This window comes from Onychostruthus taczanowskii, unplaced genomic scaffold (assembly GCF_017590055.1).
Source record: "Onychostruthus taczanowskii isolate IOZ18803 unplaced genomic scaffold, ASM1759005v1 scaffold6, whole genome shotgun sequence".
Classification (NCBI taxonomy): domain Eukaryota; kingdom Metazoa; phylum Chordata; class Aves; order Passeriformes; family Passeridae; genus Onychostruthus; species Onychostruthus taczanowskii.
Window position 1 is genome coordinate 1,073,195 of NW_024503679.1, and position 22,005 is coordinate 1,095,199.

General features: G+C 52.3%; 1 protein-coding gene across 3 annotated transcripts; it reads left to right on the forward strand.

The window, feature by feature from the left end:
* The first annotated feature begins 998 nt into the window (after nt 1–998).
* On the forward strand, nt 999–20,943 carry PKM (pyruvate kinase M1/2). 3 transcript variants are annotated; one of them, XM_041418929.1, is made up of 12 exons: nt 4,387–4,500; nt 6,284–6,343; nt 6,557–6,726; nt 7,095–7,186; nt 10,010–10,141; nt 10,332–10,518; nt 11,309–11,579; nt 11,840–11,990; nt 13,290–13,442; nt 17,192–17,358; nt 19,417–19,598; nt 20,159–20,943. In XM_041418929.1, exons 1-12 carry the CDS (start codon nt 4,445–4,447, stop codon nt 20,263–20,265), a joined length of 1,728 nt encoding a protein of 575 aa, XP_041274863.1. In that variant the 5' UTR covers nt 4,387–4,444; the 3' UTR covers nt 20,266–20,943. The 3 variants fall into 3 exon arrangements, with proteins under 3 accessions (XP_041274864.1, XP_041274863.1, XP_041274862.1); XM_041418928.1 differs by lacking the exon at nt 17,192–17,358 and adding an exon at nt 16,591–16,757 and having other exon boundaries at nt 4,409–4,500; XM_041418930.1 differs by lacking the exons at nt 4,387–4,500; nt 6,284–6,343; nt 17,192–17,358 and adding exons at nt 999–1,156; nt 16,591–16,757.
* The last annotated feature ends 1,062 nt before the right edge of the window (nt 20,944–22,005 follow it).

The window sequence follows — 22,005 nt, forward strand, 5'->3', positions numbered from 1 at the left end:
ACCAGCCAAAGGCCTTCATGGATCTGGCATGCGGTGTCTGTGCTGGGTCCCATACAGCTGGGACAGTGGCCCCAGCACAGTGTCCCCAGCATCCCCAGCCTGGTCTCTCCTTGGCCCCAGCACAGTGCCCTCAGCATGCCCAGCACTGATTCCGTAGGCTGTAAGTTTTTCTGTTCTGTGTTGGTGTGCAGCTTTTAGCTTTATATTAAGTGTTCCTGGGATCTCTTCACAGGGTGGTGAAGACAAAACAATCCTGTTCTATCTGGAGACTCAAGGACATTCTCTTCAAACTTCAGGCCCAAAGCTTAAACAACGTGACAAGAGGAGGGTGGGCAAGCAAGAAAGGAGGATGAAACTTCATAATTTGAAGCTATTAATTGGACAGATAACTCCTATATGCAAAAGGACTAAAACTTATAAAAATGTGAGCTCTCGTGACCAAGCTCTCTTTTGCTTCCATCTTGGAGCCGTGTGGGCAGAGCCACGACTGTGGCTCGGGCACTGCCAGGGTGTGGCCTTTGAGGGCACTTCAAAAATATGCTCTTTATTTCTCCTAACTCCATCCAGCCTCTGCTCCAGCTCCTTAGGGCATCAGCACCATGCCACCAGCATCTCCAGCCTCGTGTCCCCAGCACTGTGTCCTCGCAGCCCCACTACAGAGATTCCACACTGGGTCCCCAGTGTCCCCACTGGAAGGTCTCAGGACCCTCCAAAGCACCCCAAAACACCCAGAGCCGCTGCCCCCGCAGAGTGAGGGACCCCTGAGGTGTGAGCTGGGGGGTCTCAGTGCGAGTCGGAGGCCTCGGTGTGAATCGGGGGCAGCGGCCCCTTTAAGAGCATCGCGCTGGCCCGCGGTCCCTTTAAGGCGACGAGCACTCTCCGTCCGCGCGCGCGGCGGCTGCGCCGCCTCCTCATTGGCCGGCCGAGCGCGTGCTGTGACTCAGCGCCTCCCCCTCGTGCTTTGTGCGTCCGCTCCTGAAAGTAGCTCCGGCGCCCCGCCCTTGCGGCCCCCGGCAGGGCGGGCGGCGGAGGGATCCAAGGGGGGCGGTGCTGCGACCAGCCGGGATCACCTTGGCGGGGCGTGGGGGCGGCGTGCAGAGCGGCGGCGGCGCTCGGTGTGAGAGGACGCAGCAGCAGCGTGACTGAACCGCGGCAGGTAACGGCGCCCTGAGGGGCTGCGAGCTGTGGGGCCGGCCACGCCGGTGCCGCCGTTATCCCCATGTTTCCGCAGCCGGGAGAGGGTCCCCCCGGGCAGCGGCTGAGGGGAGGGGGCGCGCGCCCTGCGGGCCGGTTGAGGAGGGGGCGCGCGGGGGGCTCGCGGCGCCGAGCACGTGGCTGCCGGCAGCCCCGGCTCCGCGTCCCCTCCTCTGCCTCCTCGAGCATCCCCCCGCCATCCCGCACCGGGGAACGCCCTTTCCGAGCATCCCCCCGTGACCCGGCGCTGGGGAGCGCCCGCTCCGAGCATCCCTTCCGATCCCGCGCCGGGGAACGCCCGCTCCAAGCATCTCCCCACGGCCCGCACCGAGAAACAGCCGCTCCGCGCACGGGGAGGGGCGGCGGCGGGGGTCCGGTCTGGGGTGCGAAGGTGCGGGTGAGTGAAGTGGGGCACGGACGAGCGGGGAGCCCCGCGTGTGCCCGGCGGCCGTGCCGTTAAGCGGAGCGCGCGGCGCCGCCGCGGCTGCCGCCCGGTCCGGGCAGTGCCGGAGGAGCCGCGGGGAGGCTGAGTCACAGGCAGACGGAGTGAGGCGCTAGGCCGCCTACCCCCCCTCCCCGTGCCCGCGCTCACGTAAAAACCGGCAGTTCCCCGAAGGGCATCAGCTTAAATCAGCGTCCGGCTCACTGCACCCGCCGCTGATGCTGCAGCCTCTTCCCGCCCCGGGAAGAGAAGGCCCCTTCAGAATTTATCTTCTCCAGTAATTGTGCCTGCTTAAACACGTCCAATTGATTTGGACAGTTTCTTGAACTGTGAGAACCTTTCAAACGTGTTTAAACCCCCTTTGCAGAGCTACCAAGGCATGAATAGCGCTTTTGTCGGCGGACAATGGCAATCTCCCGACTGTCTCCTGAGACTACTCTAAAAACCTGCTTTGTTCTGATAAGGCAACTCTGTATCAGGGAGGCCCAGGTTAAAAAAAAAAAATCAGTGTTTTATAAAAGTTTTTGTTATGTTAAACTGTTAATTGTCTTGCTGCTCGTCGTGACTTGCCTTGGCTCAAAGGTGCAGTGACAAATTTTTGGTTACTCAGACATGTCCAGGAACTTGTGCAATTAGACGTGCTTAATTAAAAAAAAAAAAAAGGCAAAAAAAAAAAACAAAACAACAACCCAAAAAACCCTCTAAAGAGTGTAATTTTATGCCCAAGATCCCGTTTATAGAGCAGAATTCTGGATCATATAAAAGACTTCCATGGGTTAATGATCCGTACTGGTGCCAGCAGGTTTTCAGCCCATCACCGGATTAAGTAGGAGGTTTTTGTGCGAGGCAGGAAGCGCTGCTGCGAGCCACGTGCTTGAACCGGGGACTTCTGCCTGTGAAACCCTTCTGAGAAACTTCACTTGCACTAGATAAAGAGTTTGGAGAGTCTGCAGCAGCCTGCGGTTTTTTTTTTTTTTTAAATTACCTACTGTTTTATCTATCTGAAGCTGTTATTAAAACCTTAATTTATTGCTATTAGCCGTAGTGATGCACCGCCGGCCTTAATTCCCTTTCCACCCAACAAGTTGCTGATTTAATTTGATGGGAGTAAGACGTTTCCCAGGCCGGCTGGAGCACGTGCTTGTCCTTTATCTCCCGCCTGGCTGTTGTTCTCCTGGAGGAAGATGGAGCCGCAGCGGGTGGTGATGGATGGCACGTAGGGAATGGGGCTGCAGTACCGGGGCGCTGCCACGTGCTGCAATCTCCATCCTGGAGTGGGGATGCAGCGCAGTGGTCTACACTTCTGCCTAGTTAAACGTGAAAAGAAAACCCCCAAACTTGCTTTTAGCCTGTAAAGCAAGTTTTTACAGCTTGCCTGAAGGCAGCCAGGTGCTTTTTGCCAAGCTGAAAGGCTCCTTGTCCTCTGCAAGGTTAAGTCTGTAGGTGTGTCCTACAAATACCCTCGAGATAAGTCTTTCTCGTCACCAAACATCCGATGATTGCCACCTCCTCTTATTTTTTTAGTTAAGCCTTCTAGGGAGGGCAGCTCAGCAAAGGCACGGCTGAGCCAGCAGCACACGGGGAAGGTGCCAGAACCAGCCTGATCTTCCTGTTCCCCACTGCCAAAAAGCTGGAGAGGTATCTCCGTTGTGGGTCTCTCCTCCAGTGGATCTGCAGCTCGATGCTGGGGACAGCGTCGGCCAGTCAGGAGCAGGTGGTGGCTCCTGGGTTCCATCCAGGCTTGCAGAAAAGGGATGGAATTTTGGGGTGGCCATTTTGTCGTTAAGTAACAGCGAGACACCACCTCCAGCTGTCTGGCAGGAGTGTGCTGTCCTCCCTAGGAGAGGGGATGCCAGGCCAGGGTAAAAACCTGCCTCTCTTAATTTCTGTTGTTGAGTGCCTTTAGCTTCTGGAATGAACAAAGCTGATATTTTTCTAGGCTTCTTTGGGAATCTGAAAGCCTGCCTGGTTTCATAACCCTTCCCTGAGCACTAACTCAAACCATTTCTGCCTCTGGGCAGGGTCACTGGGCACGAGCAGCCTTGTTCTGCAGCATCCATGAGGTTGTGTAAGTGAGGCTGACCAGTAAACCCCGAGTCATCATCCCCTGGGAGCCTCCTGGCTGGAGTTCCTGCAGGCAGTGACACAGCTCTGGCTGTGGCCTGGGGACAGCCCCTGCTGCAGTTTCTACTTCCTTTTGTCACCAGTAACAGCAAAGACTTGGCCCTGGGTGGGGATTGCCTGGGTGGGGATTGCTGCTCCTTCTTCTTTCTCCATCCCCAAGGGGCACATCCGGACAGACCATGATTTTAGGCTTTCTCTCATCTGAGCCATGGGATGAGCTGGCTGGAATTAGTCACCTGGCTACAGTAAAAACCAGTCCCGACCTGAGATGGCTCAATCTGGAATATTCAGGAGTGGGGGAGATACCAGACAGCACTGGGGCACCCTGCCTAAAGCATGGGCAGGCCAAGTAATAAATTTGGGGATTTAATCATTACTCCTTGAGGAATGAATTCAGGTTTGTTCAGTGCTGGAAACATTCAGGCATTGTAGGGTATTGCTCACTGCCCCCCTCAATCTGCCCAGACTGAGTGCTCTGTATTTTCTGGTGTCCTTGAAGTCCTTGCTCCTCTGTTTGATGTTAAAAAAAGCGGAGTAGTGGGAAATGCCAGACATTCCTGTTATAAATATGAGACTGGTCATTCCAGTAAAATTCAGTTGATGCCTTGTCAGTGCACGGTGGTGGAAGGCAGGAGGGAGTATTGAAAAGACTCTTGGTGGTCGTGGGCATGGTGCTGTGGACAGATGGGTGTTTGGGATACTTTCTGGCTCCTGCGTCTCTGCTCTCGCCCCTGGACAAGGTCACTCTGTCTGCTGTTAATTTTTCTGAGCCCTCTGAACTGCTGGAAAATCCTGTGAAGAGGATATTCACTGGGAAGTGAACTTTTCCTTTCTCTTTATAAAGACTGCAAGGGTGTTAAAATTATATTTGCACATGACTTGAGTGGGTGGGGGATTTCCATGAGGCAGGGAGAATTCATTTGACTATTTTTTATGAACTTGCAAGTTGTGCTCTGGCTGCAGTTTCCGTGTTGGGATACCTTGTTCAGTATTCCTCTTGTTCCTAGAAGCTGTGCAAACCCGATTGCCTGTGCGTGGAGGTGATTTCCCAGCAAAGGCTTGTTTTTTTTGGCATCTAGGAAAAGTGACACTGCTCTGCAGGTGTCGGAGGGTGCAACAGCAAGTGTTAGAGGGCTGAAACACAATGTTTTAGGACTGACCAGAGGGTTTTCCTATAATAATGAGACTTTGTTGGGCTTTTTATGTGGGCAGACCTTCTTGTAGTGACTCCAGTGAATCAGCAGCTTCTGGCAGGGCTGAGGGAAAAAAAGCTTTGCCAGGTCAAATTATGGTTTTTGCTGGCCTGGCTGCTCTGTGGCGCATGGCAGCGTGGTGAGGGTGAGTCAGGGCTGCCTGCGAGAGGATCTGCACGTACGTGAGGAAGGAAGGGCTGCGGAGCAGGGGAGGAGCGTCTGGGCCAGGCAGCAGACTGGCAGGGCTTGGTCTGCCCTTCACTGTGCTCAGTCCTGCCAGCTATGCCAGAGTTTTTGGGTTTATTGGTGCCTCTGTGTCAAAGCTGGATATGCTGAGCTGGCTGGTGTGTGCCCCTCACACCGTTCTGTGGTTTATTGGTGGGCTTTGTCTGCCTGGAGCAGGCAGAACAAAAGCCCAGCTCTATTCCTGCTCTGTCCCAGCTTTCAGCTGGGCTGCAGCCCGTGTTTCTGTAAGCACATCTTGGAGGTGAAGGCTGCTCATGCCTGCTCTGAGTCTCACCTGTGTGCCCAGGACACAGAGTTTGAAGCTCAACCAAACTTTAAAGGCAAAATGAGTGATCTGCCCATGCCAATAGCCACCACCTTACATCACTGTTTTACTAGAGGCTTTTGTAATGCTGAGATTTTAGCCTGGCAGGTCTAAGAGACAAAGCTTTGAGCTGCCGCTACTACTTGAGAACAAAATTATTGCAATTAAAACGCCTGGGGCACCAGCACTGCTGTGAAATGAATGTCCTCCCATCCCAGTGGACTGTTGAGCTTCAGCTCAGCTTCCTCTTGAAAGGATAGGTTGGTTCCCAAAGAATAGGCTGGTCCTGCTGTTGTGGAAACTCTCTAGCCCAGAGGAGGCAAACAGCCTGAGTTCAGAGAGATTTTTTAATCCAAATGTTGAAAAATACAAGCAGTTTTAAACCTTATGATGAATTTTGGTGCTGTAGGTGGAGTGCAGGAGGTGGGGGAGACCTGCAGTGTCTTCAGTCAAAGAGAGACTTTGAGTGTCGTAAATCTTCAGTCTTTTATGTGTTCTCTGCCAGAGTGTTGTGTTTAATCAAATCAAGTCTGCTTGCTTGTCCAGGCTTAAAGGATGGGGTTTAGGCTTATGTGGACTTTGCTGTGATTAGGGGCTCCTGGGCAGAGGGTTGCCCGTGTCCGGGCGTGCCGCAGTCACGCCAGCGCCGAGCTGCCCCGGTCCCATGTGGGATGGGATGTGCAGTTGAGGCCTGTAGGAGAAATGAGTGGAGAGCTGGGAGGGAGGAGGCAGAACCTCTGCCTGCGCACTCAAGTGCTTGAATTTTGTTGCGTTGTGTAGCTCCAAGGGAAGACTGGCAATGAAGAGAAGCTATGAAGGGAACATCTGCATAGAAGGCAGGTGAGCTTTGGGTGGTCCATGTGGGGGATGACATGGAAATAGAAATGTGCCTTGCCTTTTAGGATTTTCAAATAGGAACATAAAGATAGTTTGACCCAGTAGCAGCTTTCTTGTTACCTCCATATTCATCACATTGTTGTCTTGGTGTCTCTGCTCGATGGGCAGTTTAGGGTGGGTGATTCCCAAACCTGGCACCGCTTTCTTCTTTTCCAGACACAGGAATCGAGCAATCATGTCGAAGCACCACGATGCAGGGACCGCTTTCATCCAGACCCAGCAGCTGCATGCTGCCATGGCAGACACCTTCCTGGAGCACATGTGCCGCCTGGACATCGACTCGGAGCCAACCATCGCCAGAAACACCGGCATCATCTGCACCATTGGTAGGCTATTCCTAGATAGGAGAGAATTGCAGCTAGGAGCCCACACCTTGGTGAAACTTACTAGGGAAATTGTGAGAAGGATCTGACTTTCATCCCTTGCCAGGGCTGAACTTGTGTGGTGAAGGAACATGACTTTCCCATGTTTGTCTAACCTGTGTTACTGCTGGGAGTGAATCCAGTATCCAGGGAAATGGGAATCGCTTGGGTTCTGCTGCACTCCGTGGGCAAGTTAAAACAATATTTGCTGCTGCAGCGCTGAGCAATGCTGTATCCATTTACCTTTTCTCTTCCACATGAAACAGCCTGGTCTGTGTGGGTTACCTCATTACTTTTCTAAAGTTAATGTTCAAACTGTTTCTTCCTCCTAGGCCCGGCCTCCCGCTCTGTGGAGAAGCTGAAGGAAATGATTAAATCTGGAATGAACGTTGCCCGCCTCAACTTCTCTCACGGCACCCATGAGGTAAGGGTGCAGTCCGAGCTGCTACGGCCCCTGTGTGCCTGCTGATCCTGTCCCTCAGCGAGGAGGGAAATCCAGACCATCCTTGGTGTGGGAAGGTCAAATATCTGCTTTTAGGGAAAGCATGCTGGTTGTACGTACTGAGCCTGCGTCACTGTTGATAACATCAAAGTGTATTTTCTGAGCCATTTTGAAAGCAATTCAATTCCACACCCCACCCTGTAGTGGAGAGCCAGGAACTGGTATTTGACACCGTGTGCCAACCTGCTTGCCATGAAATGCTTCAGTTCTTCCTCATATCTTGCTGTTCCCAAAGCTGCTGCTTCCCAGTGAGCAGCAGAAGCTGAGAAGACCTGTCCCTGTTTTGCACCTCTGCAGGAGGTCACGCTATCAGTTAATCTCACTTTTTGTTGCATTGCTGGAGATTTTGCAAGCAGGTGATCCGTGAATAACCCTGATCAAAAGGCATCTGTTATTGGTGATTTGATGTAATTACTGTGCTCAGTGGGAAGAATGGGCTCCTGAGTTTTCTGGCTAACCAGCTGCTCCAGATGCATTCCTGGCACTCTGGAAGGTCCCTCTGTGGAGCTTGGGACATGGTGTAGTGAGCTCAGAAAAATAAGGTCAGAAGAAATCAACACTCCACGACAGTCAAGCCCTTATTGCTATAAATAGCTGACACTCTCAGTGATACTGGAGGAGCTGAGGATCCCATTCTGCTGAGGTTTTTCGGGGTTTTTTTTGACCCTGGCTGCTTTCCAGCTTTCAAAATGTCACTCAGTAGCAGCTGTAGGTGGCTTTACTTAGTGACCCATGAGCCTCGTGGTATGTAACAGCTTGGCCTCTCACCCTGGTAGCCTTTAATGAGCACAGGGCAGTGTCAGGATCAAAAGGGCTAATACTTAACTGTGGGCAACCATCAGACCTTGACTAACCACCCTGGGATAGTGTCAGTACATGCCTTGCAGTTGGGAAATCAGCCTGGAGAAAGAATAGTGTGGAGTAACTGCATCCCAGGAGTCAAATCCTTGCAGCTGGGTGGCTCTTGGGCCAGGTGACACATCAGGGAGTTGGTGGTCAGGCAGAAACTGGGAATTCTGACGCCGTTATTGCCTGGTTGCTGTGGTCTGTGAGCTTGGCTGGGGTCTTCCTGCTTTGTGTGAGTTCTAATTACACATTTTACACCAACAAAGATGACTGCAGTCTCTGCTGTGGCTGTTGCCTGCAGAGTGTGACCATCAGCCACAGCCAGTCCTGGCTCCTCCAAAATGCCCTAGTTTCCAGTGAAGGCCCAAACAGTTTCCATCTATCACAAGTGCTTCAGTGTTCCTGTCCACCCCAAAGCATTTACCAGGGCTTGAGCTTTAGAAGAGGTGCTTTGGCACCTGCCTGGCTCCCCTTAACATGGACTAAAAATGGCTTTTACCTCCAGTTCTGCCTGCGTTCCTGTCCTGCATGTGTAACTTTCCAGAAAGTCAGCCTCCCTAGGAGCCAGTTAGTCCTTGGTATCAGACTAAAATGGAAATCTCAGATGATTGGGTTCAGATAAGTGTTGTGGCACTGTCAGGGCATGTGTTCTGTGCTGCATCCACCCCAGCTGCAGTGCCTGGAAGGGTCAAGGCCATCTCAGTCCCAGCTTGCACACAGTCAATAAACTGACTCATTTTCCTGCTATAAAGAGTTATCAGCTGTTAGGTATTTCTGGCTAAGGGCACACATGTGAACTTCAGCATGGCTTTTCCCAGCCCAACCTTCCTGGTGCTGGCTTATCATCCCTGAGATACTGAAGTCAGTGTGGAGGGCTCGTGTTGGGGTGAGTGAGTGACATGAGGGAACTGAGTGTTCCAGGTGAGTGAGGTCAAACTCCATCAGTCCATCTGGCACAGAGAGGAAAGAGTATGTCTTATCTACTAAAGTCTGTCAAGTGTTACACAACTCTTACTAGTTGTAAGTAGTTGAGGTTATCTCTTAATGTTATTTAAACAAGTAAAGTAAACTGATCTCTTGGCCATCTGTAGCAAATTTGAGGGAGCTGGGATGGGTTTTGTCACAAAACTATCTTAAAACTGGCAGCATTTGGCTAAATGCTCTCACAAACAAGGTTTGGAAGCCAGGTGTGTGGTGCTGGACTATTGAGCTGTCTGTGATTGCTTTGACTCCGGAAATAAACTGTAAATATTTACTTGGGTAACATTCTTTTAGCAAATCCTTTATCTGTGGGAATTCAGGCCAGAGAGTGAAAAGCTGTCCACCTGCAGGACTGATAGTGGGTCAGGCTGGAAGTGTGTGTGAGAGCTAGCAGTGTGGAGAGGTGTCTTCCCTTGCTCTGATGGGAGGAGGAGCACAGCCATGTGTGGCACTGCGATGTTCTTCTGCCATCAGGTCTCTTTGAATGCACACAGTTATCCAGCTGCTGGTGCTGTGAATATTCTGCTGTGTTGAATAGGCAGGTGTTCAGGTAAGCTTTGGAAGACTTAATCCTTAAAGGCCTCTTGGTTGGTGAGCCACCTTTGATTGGCAGATCTGTGTCCTCATGAAAAATCACTTCAGCCAGACCTCGGCACTGTGTCCTTGACTTGTCCTTCTGGAATTAGAGTTGAGGGCACACCAGATAACTTCCAGACTCCGCCTTCACGGCAGGAAGGCCCTTGTATCCGTGCACTATGCTTTACTGGAAACTTTGTCTGGGTTAAATTTTGAAGGTAGAACTGAAACTGAGAGCAGAACAGTCAGCTTGGGCAGCCTCTGGGGTGCACTGGGATCTTTTCTGTAAGCAGCCAAGTAGAACCAGCTTTAACATTTCCTTATTTTTTCTTTTCTTGCCAGTATCATGAGGGCACAATCAAGAATGTGCGAGAAGCCACAGAGAGCTTTGCCTCTGATCCCATCACCTACAGACCTGTGGCTATTGCACTGGACACCAAGGGACCTGAAATCCGAACTGGACTCATTAAGGGAGTAAGTTGCTTTTTTTAATCACGCTTCTTTTGCCACACAGACTTGATACCGTGTTACACCTGTGGCCATTTCCAAACAAAAAAATATCATAGGAAATGAGGTTACAAACCTCCCAAATGTTCTGGCAAACTGCTGTGGGCTGCGAGGTGGTGGTGGTGTACTGGTTTTTACCGGTTGTATTGTCACACAGAGTGGCACAGCAGAAGTGGAGCTGAAGAAGGGTGCACAGCTCAAAGTGACCCTGGACGATGCCTTCATGGAGAACTGTGATGAAAACACACTCTGGCTCGACTACAAGAATCTCACCAAAGTTGTGGAAGTTGGCAGCAAAATCTACGTGGATGATGGTCTGATTTCATTGGTGGTTAGGGAGAAAGGTGGGTAACAGCCATTTTAGCTCTGCCTGTTTGTGTTCCTGTTTGTTTGTGTTCCTCAGGACATACTTGTGCTTTCCCTTCAGTAACTGTTTCTTAATTTGCAATTGTGTGTTGTAGAAAGGAGAACATAGTTCTTGATGGTTTAGTGAGACTTTGAGCTAAACTTCTCTATCTCAAGTGTAGGAACTTTCCAAAAACTAACTTCAGCTGGGTTTCACTGGGCTGGCATCTAAACCCCATCTTCAAAGGGGAATGTGTGGTAGGGCCATACCACTGTTCATGATCAGCCGAGCTAATTCATGCTCTTAATGAAGGATTTAACAGTTTTACAGCACAGACCCTGGGTTTTGTAGGTAAGAGACAGAACTAGTTTTAATTGGTAATGTAGAGACAAGGTTATTTCCATAATACTCCCTTTATAGTGCTGCCTAAACTGCTGTAGCCCCAAGCCTTTAAATCTGTGAGCATGTAGGGAGTGGGAAGGGAGACTTTGGTGTTGCAGGGCTCTGTGTGCAAAACTGCAACCTGCTAGCTTTTCTTGGGGGAGGTGATCCCAACTTCCTGCAGCAAACAGCTGCTATCTTATCCAGGAACAGCCTAGAAGTTGTTTTAGACCAATCTATTGTGTTCCCAAGGGTAAACTGCAAGCTTGTGTGGTACAGAGGAGATGGGATGTGCTTTTTATCGCGTGTGCCACTGTTGACACTGCAGTTCCCAGGCAGGGAGGTGGTGTGGGAGTTGGTAGCAGGAGCTATCCTGTAAACACTGACCATGGGAACCTGTGTTTCAGGGAAGGACTATGTCATGACAGAGATTGAGAACGGCGGCATGCTCGGCAGCAAGAAGGGCGTGAACCTGCCCGGCGCTGCTGTTGACCTGCCTGCTGTCTCTGAAAAGGACATTCAGGACCTAAAATTTGGTGTGGAGCAGAACGTAGATATGGTGTTTGCTTCCTTCATCCGCAAGGCTGCTGATGTCCATGCTGTCAGGAAGGTGCTGGGGGAAAAGGGAAAGAACATCAAGATCATCAGCAAAATTGAGAACCACGAGGGTGTGCGCAGGTGAGCTTTGTGCAGGGGATGCTTTGGGTTTGTCACGCTGAAATAAAGCAACTCACACTCCCTTTTTGTAGCTTCAGGCAGCTTTGTGTAGCACTGTATATGTGCCATGCCTTGCTTCTGGTTTTCTTCCTCCTTCCTTGGCATTGCAAGGACCCAAACAGCCCATGAAAATCGTGAGTGCTCCTTTGAGAGGAGGACAGACAGATGGGAAGGTGCTTTGCAGAGCAAATGGGATAACACAGCTCTTCTCTCGCTGTCAGGTTTGATGAGATCATGGAGGCCAGCGATGGCATTATGGTGGCCCGCGGTGACCTGGGTATCGAGATCCCAGCTGAAAAAGTCTTCCTCGCCCAGAAGATGATGATTGGGCGCTGCAACAGGGCTGGCAAACCCATCATCTGTGCCACTCAGGTACTGGAAGCACCACCTTTGGTTCCTCACTGCCAGAGTCTGGCTGGGAGGGAATGTTGGGAGCAGCCGTGGGTTGATGGTATTGGTTAAAGAGTGAGATGCAGAGAGGTTTTGCTCGTAGCTGAAAAGCTCATATTTAGGCATTTCTGTGTTTGGGATTTTTCCTAACTAGATTACGGGACCTCTTGCCAAGGGTTGTACACCTCAAAACATCACATGGTACTGAGCCTTTGGGGCTGACCTTGCAAATTCAAGGGAAAAATTACACATGCTTTTCCTTGGCATCTTGTGGCAGCACATCCCTGCCTGACAGGGAAGGTTTGCTAGGGTTCCCAGGTGTCTTAGTATAGTATGTATCTTAGAAATGTGCCCACGCTGCAGCTTCAGTAGGAACTGAGTAAAGGATCCATCTCCTTTCTCTGGGGGTGGTAGGGATCACATGCACGGTCCTTGAGCACTGGGAGGACTGGTTTCCTGACTGTCCTTGCTCTGCACACAGGCTGTGGAAGTAAAGACTTCTTTAGCCAGTAGTCATTAAAGAAGGTTCTGGATTTACTGTGCCATGTGCTCCTTTTTCCTTTATTGCTACAGAAGTGCAGCTGAAACACAGCCTCAGGCAGTGTCCCATGGGTGAAGCAAATAGTGTTTAAACAAGTGGTGAGCTCCAGCTGGGGGGATGCTGAGGACCTGAGGAAGACAGGACATCTGGCCAGAATTGGGGTGTGGAAAGGGATTAGGAAATGCTCACCTCATGGCAAGCTGTCCCGTTTTCCACTTTTAAGTGTGGATGCTTAAAAAGCTGGTTCTGGATTTACCACCCTGTACATATTGTCTAAAGCATTTGAAATCTTCTCTTGGGAGGGGGTGACTACATTGGTGCAGACCCTGCTCTTCATGGTTTCTGGATGATAAAATCACCAAATTTGAGAATGTATGACTGGATTTGAGCTTCCCGTAAATGCGTCTAATGCCACACTGCTCTAAAGAGCTCAGAGTTTCTTGGACCAAGCTTTGTGCGGGGAAGTTGAAGTGGAAGGTTGGAGTATTTTGTCTGGGATGTTGTGTGGCTTGAATCTCCCTGGAGAAGGAGTAAATGTGGAATGGGTATCAAATGGAATGGGTTATTTTCCTTACTAATGTAGGCTTTAAATTAAAGCTGGTTTAGGGACCAGACCCTCTTTCTTTTCCATACCCCTGGAGAACTGGATTCCTGAGGTTGCATCCCACTTTCTGCCCAAGCCGTAAGGAGTATTGCAGTCCAGCTGCTTCCTCTGTTGATCCCTGTTTGTTCTCTCCTAGATGCTGGAAAGCATGATCAAGAAGCCTCGCCCGACCCGTGCTGAGGGCAGCGACGTCGCCAACGCTGTCCTGGACGGAGCAGACTGCATCATGCTGTCCGGGGAAACAGCCAAGGGAGACTATCCCCTCGAGGCTGTGCGCATGCAGCACGCTGTGAGTACTGCCCTGCCCTGCCTGCTGGGGACAGGGACACCACCTTGCTCTTGGCCACCTGAGCTGGATGCTCAAAGGCCTAAATGGCTGCTTAAAATAGCCTTTTTTTTTTATCTCACACTCTGTTGTGGGTGTTTTTTTTGAACAAACATGGTCCTGAGGCGCTCAAAGGCCTAAATGGCTGCCTAAAATAGCCTTTTTTTTTCTCACACTCTGTTGTGGGTGTTTTTTTTGAACAAACATGGTCCTGAGGGCCTGGAATTTCACTTTGTGTGCTCCAAACTTGCCAAGCAGAGCTGAGAGCTGCTCTGAAATGCTGAGATATAAAACTTCCCATTTCTTTTTGCTGTTACCTCAATAGAAATTTCATCCAATGTCCTATTGCAGTGGCATATTAAATGCCTTAAACTTCTGCAGGGTCAAGGAGCTGCTTTAAGCAGATTATCTATAGATAATGAAAGGTTTTCGCTGAGTCCTGCATGGGAGGGGGTGGGGAGGCCCCTGAGGGTGATTTACAGCACTGTTGCATTCAGCACCTGCTGTGTGCTGGGGGTTGGGGGGGTTTGTTGCATGAGTACTGACAGCACCATATTTTTACATGCCTGAACTGCCAGAAACCTCTGCTCTGCTTCAAGTTCGTGTTTCAGCTGATATAAGCCTTATGTCAAGTACCTGTGAGCATTGCTGCTCCCCAGTTACCAGTGCTGTGAATCACAACACGATGTGAATCACATCACAAGTTCTAACTCTCACCAGTTTTATTTGTAATTCAGCTTCTATAGGTTATTCAACTCAGGCAGTGTTGGTTTGCAGTGTGTTACCTAAACATCTTTTACCTCAATATGGAGTGGTGTTTTTTGCACAAGGCAAATGCAAAATACAACTTATCACTGGGCGGTGGTGCTCTTTTACAGGCCAAATGCTAACAGTGCACCTTAAAGCTTCTCCCTCCTTTTCCAACCCCTAAATCACAAGAATCAACTGCCTACCAAGACTTGGGAACTTGCTGCAGCAAACCTTGCACCTGGGTTTCCATTCTGGCATTAATTCTGTGGTCTGAACAGGTTGTGTTGTACCTGTAGCCTGATTTGAGGATCTGTTGCACGTGCTTCCCTCTTCCTACAGACCTGGGCATGGTGTTCTTTCCACCAGGGCTCCTGGAGAAGCACTCAAGGCTTTAACACTTTAACACTGCAGAAATTAAAATACAGATTTACTAAGTGTGAGATGTTCCAGGCAGCAAGGTGCCAACTTGTATGGTAGGAGCACATGCCAGTACAGTGAGGATCTTTCCTCTGAGCTAATTCAATTCTTGTTAGTCAAGCCCAGCAACAATGTCCTGAGTAACCATGGTCTGGGGATCTGCAGCATGGCTGGAGCAGGTGGATGTTACCATCTGAAGTGGGCAGTAGCAAGCTTCCAAATAGTGGGCAGGCTGATTGCTGTAGGTGGGAGTGGGCATCCTTCCCATTCCACTCCAGCATCCACACTTCAAAGCCCAGCCTGGCCATGCTATGCTGCCTGATGGGACCAAGGTTTAAACAGCCTCTCCGTTTTCCTTTCTCCCACCTCCCTGGTATCTCCACCTGTGCACCAACTGGAAACCCTCTATAGCTATTCCTGCCTGAGCAGATCCAGCTGTGGGGTGAAGTTAAGGATTGCTGTGCCCCTCTGCAGCTGCTGTCAAAGCAGACACTTGTATTCCCACTTTCCATTACACATGGGGAGTGCAGACTTCCCTCTAAAATCAGATTTGCTCTCTGTGTTACATGGACCTGCTGCCTTTGTACCAGGAGCTGAAAATAAACTGCCAGGCTTCCAGCTCCCGCATTTGGAGTAAGTGTTGTGATGCAAATACTCCCTTTTATCTAAATCCAGCAGTAACAATATGCTTTAGGACAAGTTGGCACTGGCCTGCTCTTCCGGCCTGCTGCCTGTGTCCTGTTATTTTTAAACCTAAGATACTTAACTACTTTGGCTTAAACTGATAACTGTGGAAGGGATAATTCCCAGCATCACATAAAATAATTCATTAACACTGGAGTAGCAAAATCCTGATTTTTCTAACTGCAGAGCTTTCACTGTGATGGCACATCAGTCTCTAATTCAACATGAAGTTGTCACGCTTTGTGTAGCGGCTGTTCACTTTGTGGAATAACTGGGTGAAGTTGTCCTTGAGAAGATCTTGAACCTTTGCATGCTTTTCTAGTCTCTGCAAGCCTTCTTTATCGGGTTGTCAGGCCTTCTGAGATGATTAAACATGATGATTCCCAGGATTCTGGGATGAACAGGTTGCTGAACCTGTTGCCAATGCTCAGCCAGAACTCAAAGCCTTTAGTTGTGCCTCTGTCCCTTTCATCTGTCCACATCTGGCACTGTACAAACATTCCAACATCCACACTGTGACAACCCTATAAGGAAGACTTGTTCCTGTTTATTTCCCTATTACCAAAAGAAAGTTGGTATCCCATTTGGATGTGAAGCTTATTGACTCTCAAGTTAAAATAAATCTTTATTTGCTCTCAAACTGCATCTTTATTTGCTCTCAATGTAAGCCAAATCTTCATTGACCCTGGAGTTAAACTAAATGTAACAAGACTGAGAGAACAGTGTCCCACCTTGAGGGGTGGCATTTTAAATGTGTTGCTTGCATGTTGGCTCCATGAAAACTGTTCCAGCAGCACTCTGTGGTGCTGGGAGCCTAGGAAAGGAAGCCAGATATTCCCTCTTAGAGAATTGCAGGCAGGACCACGGGCAGGCAGGTAGGTGGCACAAGAGTCTCTCAGGGAAGTCATAAGCAGCCATGACAAAGCATGGTGCAGCTCTGAGCTGGCTTGTTCTGCTCCTTGAAAAACAATTTATGTGTGCCTGCTCTGCTGGAACTCCCAAATACAACAAAAATACCATGTTTGGAATGCTTGCCCGGTGACTGGGGCCTGCCCGTTCCATAGTATGGTGAATTTTAGTCTGGTTGCATTTAGCAAAGTCAAAAGCTGAGAGACAAAAAGCTTCACTGCTTCACCTTAATACCTCTTGCATGCATTACTATGACAATTAAGCAAGTTAACATGATCTCATGTTCCTCTGGTATATCTTTCCTTCTTTTCTTTCCTCTGTTCTCCTCCTTCCCTCCCACTCGGGCCTGCAGATCGCGCGCGAGGCTGAGGCCGCAATGTTCCATCGTCAGCTGTTTGAAGAAATTTTACGCCTCAGTGTTAACAACAGGGACCCTGCCGATGCCATGGCGGCGGGCGCGGTGGAGGCCTCTTTTAAGTGTTTAGCTGCAGCCCTGCTAGTCCTGACTGAGTCCGGCAGGTAGGGCTCAGAGAGGGGCCTTGGGCCGGCCCTGTCCGTGGCAAAACACGCTGCACTCTAACACTGCAGTCTTTGGCCAGCTGCTCACTGCCCATGCCAGCCTTGTGTAACCGCTGCCATGTGAGCTGACCCTGTGCCAGGGAGGGATCCCAGCAGGCAGGAGCAGAGCGAGAGTGCCTGGCAGTTGGCATGAGTGTCACCTGAGTGTGGGCTTGACAGGGCGAGGTGCCACCATTGGAAAAAGAACCCTTGGGAATCGAGTGGTTCCTGTGCAGGGACGCGCTGTTGGGGTGAGCTTAGTCTGAGCTCGCTGGTTGATGACGGTGCCGAAGGCTGGCAGTAGGGACGTGGCACTCTGTGCTCAGCACCTCGCCCTGCCCTGTGCCCGAGCGCCTGCCGTGAGTGTTGTCTCCGAACGCGTGTTGCTCTTGTAGATTGCCCGGGAGGCCGAAGCCGCCATCTTTCACAGGCAGTTGTTTGAGGAACTGCGTCGTCTGACCCCCCTCAACTGCGACCCCACCGAGGCCGCTGCAGTTGGCGCTGTGGAAGCGTCCTTCAAGTGCTGCAGCGGGGCCATTATTGTTCTCACCAAGTCTGGAAGGTAGGAGGGGACAGGTGCCCCCAGGTCAAGCCTGCTGTGTGACAGGGTGGGGGAAGGAGAATCCCATGGCTTTGAGAGACCAGTGGAGTCAGGTTCTGGCAGTGCCTGCAGTGGTGGTTCCTCGGGAGATGGACACACATCCCTACGCTCTGAGTCCTCGGCCTGCCTCTGCCAGCGTGGCACCAGCTCCGAGCCCAGCCTCCTCTCACTGCTGCAAGTGGCAGTGGTGCCAGCTGGAAGAGCCAAGGGAAAATAAGCGTTGCAGCTTCAATTCAAACTACTTGGCAAGAAATCGTCAATGTAACAGTGAGGCAGAAGTTCAGTGGATGCACAATCTTTTTTTTTTTTTTAAACAAGGCTTTGGCCTTTTGTAGTAGCATCCAAATTATTGGTCCCTTGCTAGACTTTGCAGTCATCAGCCCTGCTTGCCTGAGCCCAAGGGGCGAAGAGGGACTGCGCAGCCTGTGCTTGGTAGGCAGGGAAATGGAGAGTGTTGGAAATACCCTCTTCCAGGATTCCTTGTCCCTGCCTGCAGGTAATATCTCTGCACAGGCAGGCATCTGGGAAGCACCAGGTGAGCTCAGTGGCTGCAGGTGAAGTGTGCTGGAACAATGTAGTTTGGGATTTCTGTCCAGCAACAGTGACAGCTGCCAAGCAGAGAGACTCGTTCTTCCAGTTGTGGAATGGGAGCTGGAGCCTCATGGATCAGCTCTTCCATCTAGAGGACCTGGGCTGCCTGCTCCCAAAGCACGTCCGACCATAAGTCTCAGACTGCTTTCTGGAAGGAAATCAGGATTTCTCACACTGGATTCACACCACAACAGTAGTGCAGCACATGTACCTGAAGATGCGGACCATCGGGGAAACTGTCACCAAAATGTACAGCTTAAAATGATTTTGAGCAGAAAATTACTTTCTGCAGAGATGAGGAGGGAACTATAAAGCACCGAGCTCTGGATGTCCTTGTGCTTCTAAAGTTTCTTTGTCAAATGTTCCAGCGTTACACTTGACCTTTTAAAGAGATTTGAACTCTGATATTTGAATATTTTTAGCTGTGGATTAGGTTAACTCTTGTGAGTACCTGAATCTCCCGGATCTCACGGGAGGCGGCTCGGACAGTGTGGGAAGGATTGTCTGAGAGCTGGCACGTGTGGTTGGGTGCTTGGAGCAGTCTGCTGACCCCTGCTTTAAGCAGCAAACTTTGCATCTGTGTGTTGCTGAGCTTGGCTCCACTAAACGAGGCTGCACAAGCAAGTGGAGACACCAGCATGTCCGTTGGAAAGATGGAGCTGCAGATGCCTTGCAGTTTGAATCTGTTTGCAGATTGCTCTCCCTCAGCAGTGCTCAGAGAAAGGAAAGCTGTAGTCTAGTCCCCACCCAGGCTGTGCTGCTGCTATTTTAAAGCATTTTAAAGACTTTGTGCCCAACTTCCCAGTATAAATTTTATATATTAAAATGCCTTGGGAAGCAAACGCCTCTGTTGCGTTTGCTTTCCATGGGGTGCAGGAGCAGAGCTCTGTGTGGAGGAACTGGCCTGTTTGCTGGCTTCAGTAGGTGGCTGGGAGGCAGATGGCCTCCTCCTTGGCATGCTTTGGGCAATGCTGCTGGCACCGGCTCTTTCCACCCTGAAAACCGGGAGCTCCTCAAAACAGGGAACTTTCAGGGACCCCTGTTGAGATGCCAAGGCCTGCTTGTGGAGGCCAGAATAAATGGCACCTCGCCACCCTAACATAGCAACAGAGACAAGTAAAGGCTTGTTCAGGGACCAAAACACCCTGGTGGCACTTGCTAAACTTGGAGGTGAGGAGGTTGTCACCGCCAGTGGGGACAGCCAGTGCTGGTCTGCCCAGTTGCCTAACTGGGAGTCCAGCAGAGCACCAAGCTGGTTGGTGAGTGGCTTCTGTGGAGACCGGTCACATGCCCCCAGGGGATTTGGGGAGCCCTGGTGGCTGACAGACAGACCTTGGGGCGGCTGTGCTCCCGCAGGCCGTTGCCGGGTGTCCTCTCCGGAGGCTGTGCTGGCTGTGTGGAGCCCCACGGTGGCCGTTTTCCCCGCAGGTCGGCGCACCTGGTGTCGCGGTACCGCCCGCGGGCCCCCATCATCGCCATCACCCGCAATGAGCAGACGGCGCGCCAGGCCCACCTGTACCGCGGCATCTTCCCCGTGCTCTGCAAAGACCCCGCCCAGGACGCCTGGGCCGAGGACGTGGACCTGCGTGTCACCCTGGGCATGAATGTTGGTGAGTGGCACCCTCCCCCTCCCCTGGGACGTGGCTCTGGTGGGACGTGGTGGCCCTGAGCACCTGCGTACTTTGGGGTCACTGGTGATGGGAAGAGAGGAACTGGCTGCTTGTGTGGTAACTGGATCCGGACAGGAAATGGGTGATGCTTGCATGAGCAGAACCACATCCGATTGGGAAATGGGGTGGTGGGTTTGGCACAGCTGCCTTTAAGGAGCTTCCAAGAAGACCAGGTTGGGTTTATGGTGGTGAGTGATAGACCTGTGATGCTCACTATTCCTGAGGGACAAGGGAAGCATGGAGTGGGGTTGACTCTGTCCTTCACCTCTACAAATCACGTGCTGTGGAATTTCAAGCTCTGTTGAGAGAACCCCAGAGCAGAGGTGAAGGGTGTCAGATGGGTGGGCAGCAGGAAGGTGGGGTCTTGATACCCTCCTGGAGCCCCAACTGCTGTGGCACAGGCAGCCTTAGTGACTTGGGGAGTGGGTGATGAGCACTGCTGCCCCTTGGCAAGGAGACAGGGTGGGACTGGGCTCTGACACCTCCCTCTTCTCTCCTAGGCAAAGCTCGAGGGTTCTTCAAGAGCGGCGACCTGGTGATCGTGCTGACGGGCTGGCGCCCTGGCTCCGGCTACACCAACACCATGCGCGTGGTGCCCGTACCCTGAGCGCCCACCGGGCCTTCTTCCCCTGCCCCCCTGCCCTCCCACCACCCCACTGCCCTGTCTCCCCTTGCAGTAGACCAGCCATCGCTTGCGCTGTTGTCCTTGTCCCTAGAGTGGATGTAGGTTGCTAAACACCACCCAGTGCAGCAGCAGCAGGGGCAAGAGACCTTAAATCACTAAAAAAAATATACTTGAAGTGTTTAGTTTTTTAAAAATCTCTCCCTGTAGTTAAAGTCCTGCCTTGATGTGTGTTGGAGTCAGTGTAGGAGGTTCCTGCGTGCTGTTGGGACTCCTCTTTCCTGGTGACTGTCCTCAGAGTGTGAAATGTCCCTTTCCCTGGCCCTGGTGTGGGGTTTTGGGGAAGGTGAGAGGCGATGTGTGGTCAACAGTTCTGCTGGACCCCTCCTTGCTCGAGGCAAGCTGCTACTCCCCCCTCCTGTAATGGCTACACTCCTCTCCAGACCCAGTCCAAGGCAGATCCAGCCTTTCTCTGCTGGCTCTTTTTGGAATGGGGGAAGGGTGTCGGTTCCATGCACAGAGCTTCCCGTGCTCCCCTTGCAGCGTTGTCTCCTGTGTTAGTCATGTCCCCCCACCACTCCAGAGTCCCCCCCTCACCCAGCACTCTGATGGGCCCTGGGGTGGGAGAGCACAACTGTCCATCAATAAAGAGAAGCTGAAGCACCTGCTGGGCTGAGCTGCTCCCTGGGGGTTGGTGACGGGTCTGCAGGGGTAGGGGTAGAGGTAGGTCTGGTGAAGGGCTGCAGGAGATGGGAGGTCTGCAAGGATGGGGCAGTGCTTAGGGTTCTTCTGGGTGGGAATCTGGTGGAGTCTGCAGGACTTGGGCGGTCTGGTGTGGGGGTCTGCAGGGGCTGGGCCAATGTGCTGCAGTTTGAGGGTGCCAGTGGAGGAGTTTGCTAGGCTTGGGGCTGCCCTCACGGGGTGAGGGGGCTCTGGTGGAGGGGCTCTACAGGGGAGGGAGCGGCAGGCCTGGAGGCAGCTGTTGGGGTGGGGAGTGGGCCCAAGGTGGAGTCAGTGGGGCTCTACAGGCGTTTTAGTGGGGAGTCTGAGAGCTGGGGTTTCTGTGCCTGGGGGATTTGCCAGCAGGGGACCTGGGGCCTGTTGGGGGTCCCTCCCGCGTGGCCTGAGACCCGCCCAGGCCGGAGGAAGCCCGGAGCTCGCTCGCGGCGCGGCCCCTTTAAGAGGCTGTACCGCGCTCCCTTTAAGGGCCGGGACCCCGCCAGGCTCCGGCCCTCACGGTGGTGGGCGGGGCCTGTGGGGGCGGGATGTGGTACTCAGTGTGGCGGAGGCGGGACCGGGCGGTGGGAGCCAATGGGCGGAAGGAAGGGGGCGGGGCTCGGCAGTGTGCGGCCAATGGGTGGGGAGGAAGGCGACAGGCGGCCAATGGGCGGGCGCCGTGGCGGCGCGAGGAGGCCGGGGCGCGCGGGGCATGACGGCGGCGCGCGGGGCCGCGCGGCTCGGGGGGCTCCGGGACCGGGGGGGGACCCGGGACTGAGGGGGGTTGGGACCGGGAAGGGCTTCGGGGCCGGAGGGTGCCGGGGCCACGTCCCTCCCGCCGCCGCCGCGGAGCCGGTGTTGGCCCTCGGCCTGTCCCGGCCGGCGGCGCCGCGCTGAGGGGAGCGCGGAAACACCGACACCCCGTCGCCCATTCCCTGAAGAGACGGGACGGACCGGGCCGGGCCGGGCCGGGGAGAAGTCCCGCCGCTGCCCGCCGGTGACCCGCCG

Bases quoted from the DNA above. Each gene is read 5' to 3' on its own strand.
- PKM (XM_041418929.1), top strand. From the start codon at position 4,445: ATGGGTGTTTGGGATACTTTCTGGCTCCTGCGTCTCTGCTCTCGCCCC. The intron at 6,727-7,094 runs GTAGGCTATTCC...TCTTCCTCCTAG, and splicing joins CGGCATCATCTGCACCATTG to GCCCGGCCTCCCGCTCTGTG. The intron at 11,580-11,839 runs GTGAGCTTTGTG...TCTCGCTGTCAG, and splicing joins AACCACGAGGGTGTGCGCAG to GTTTGATGAGATCATGGAGG.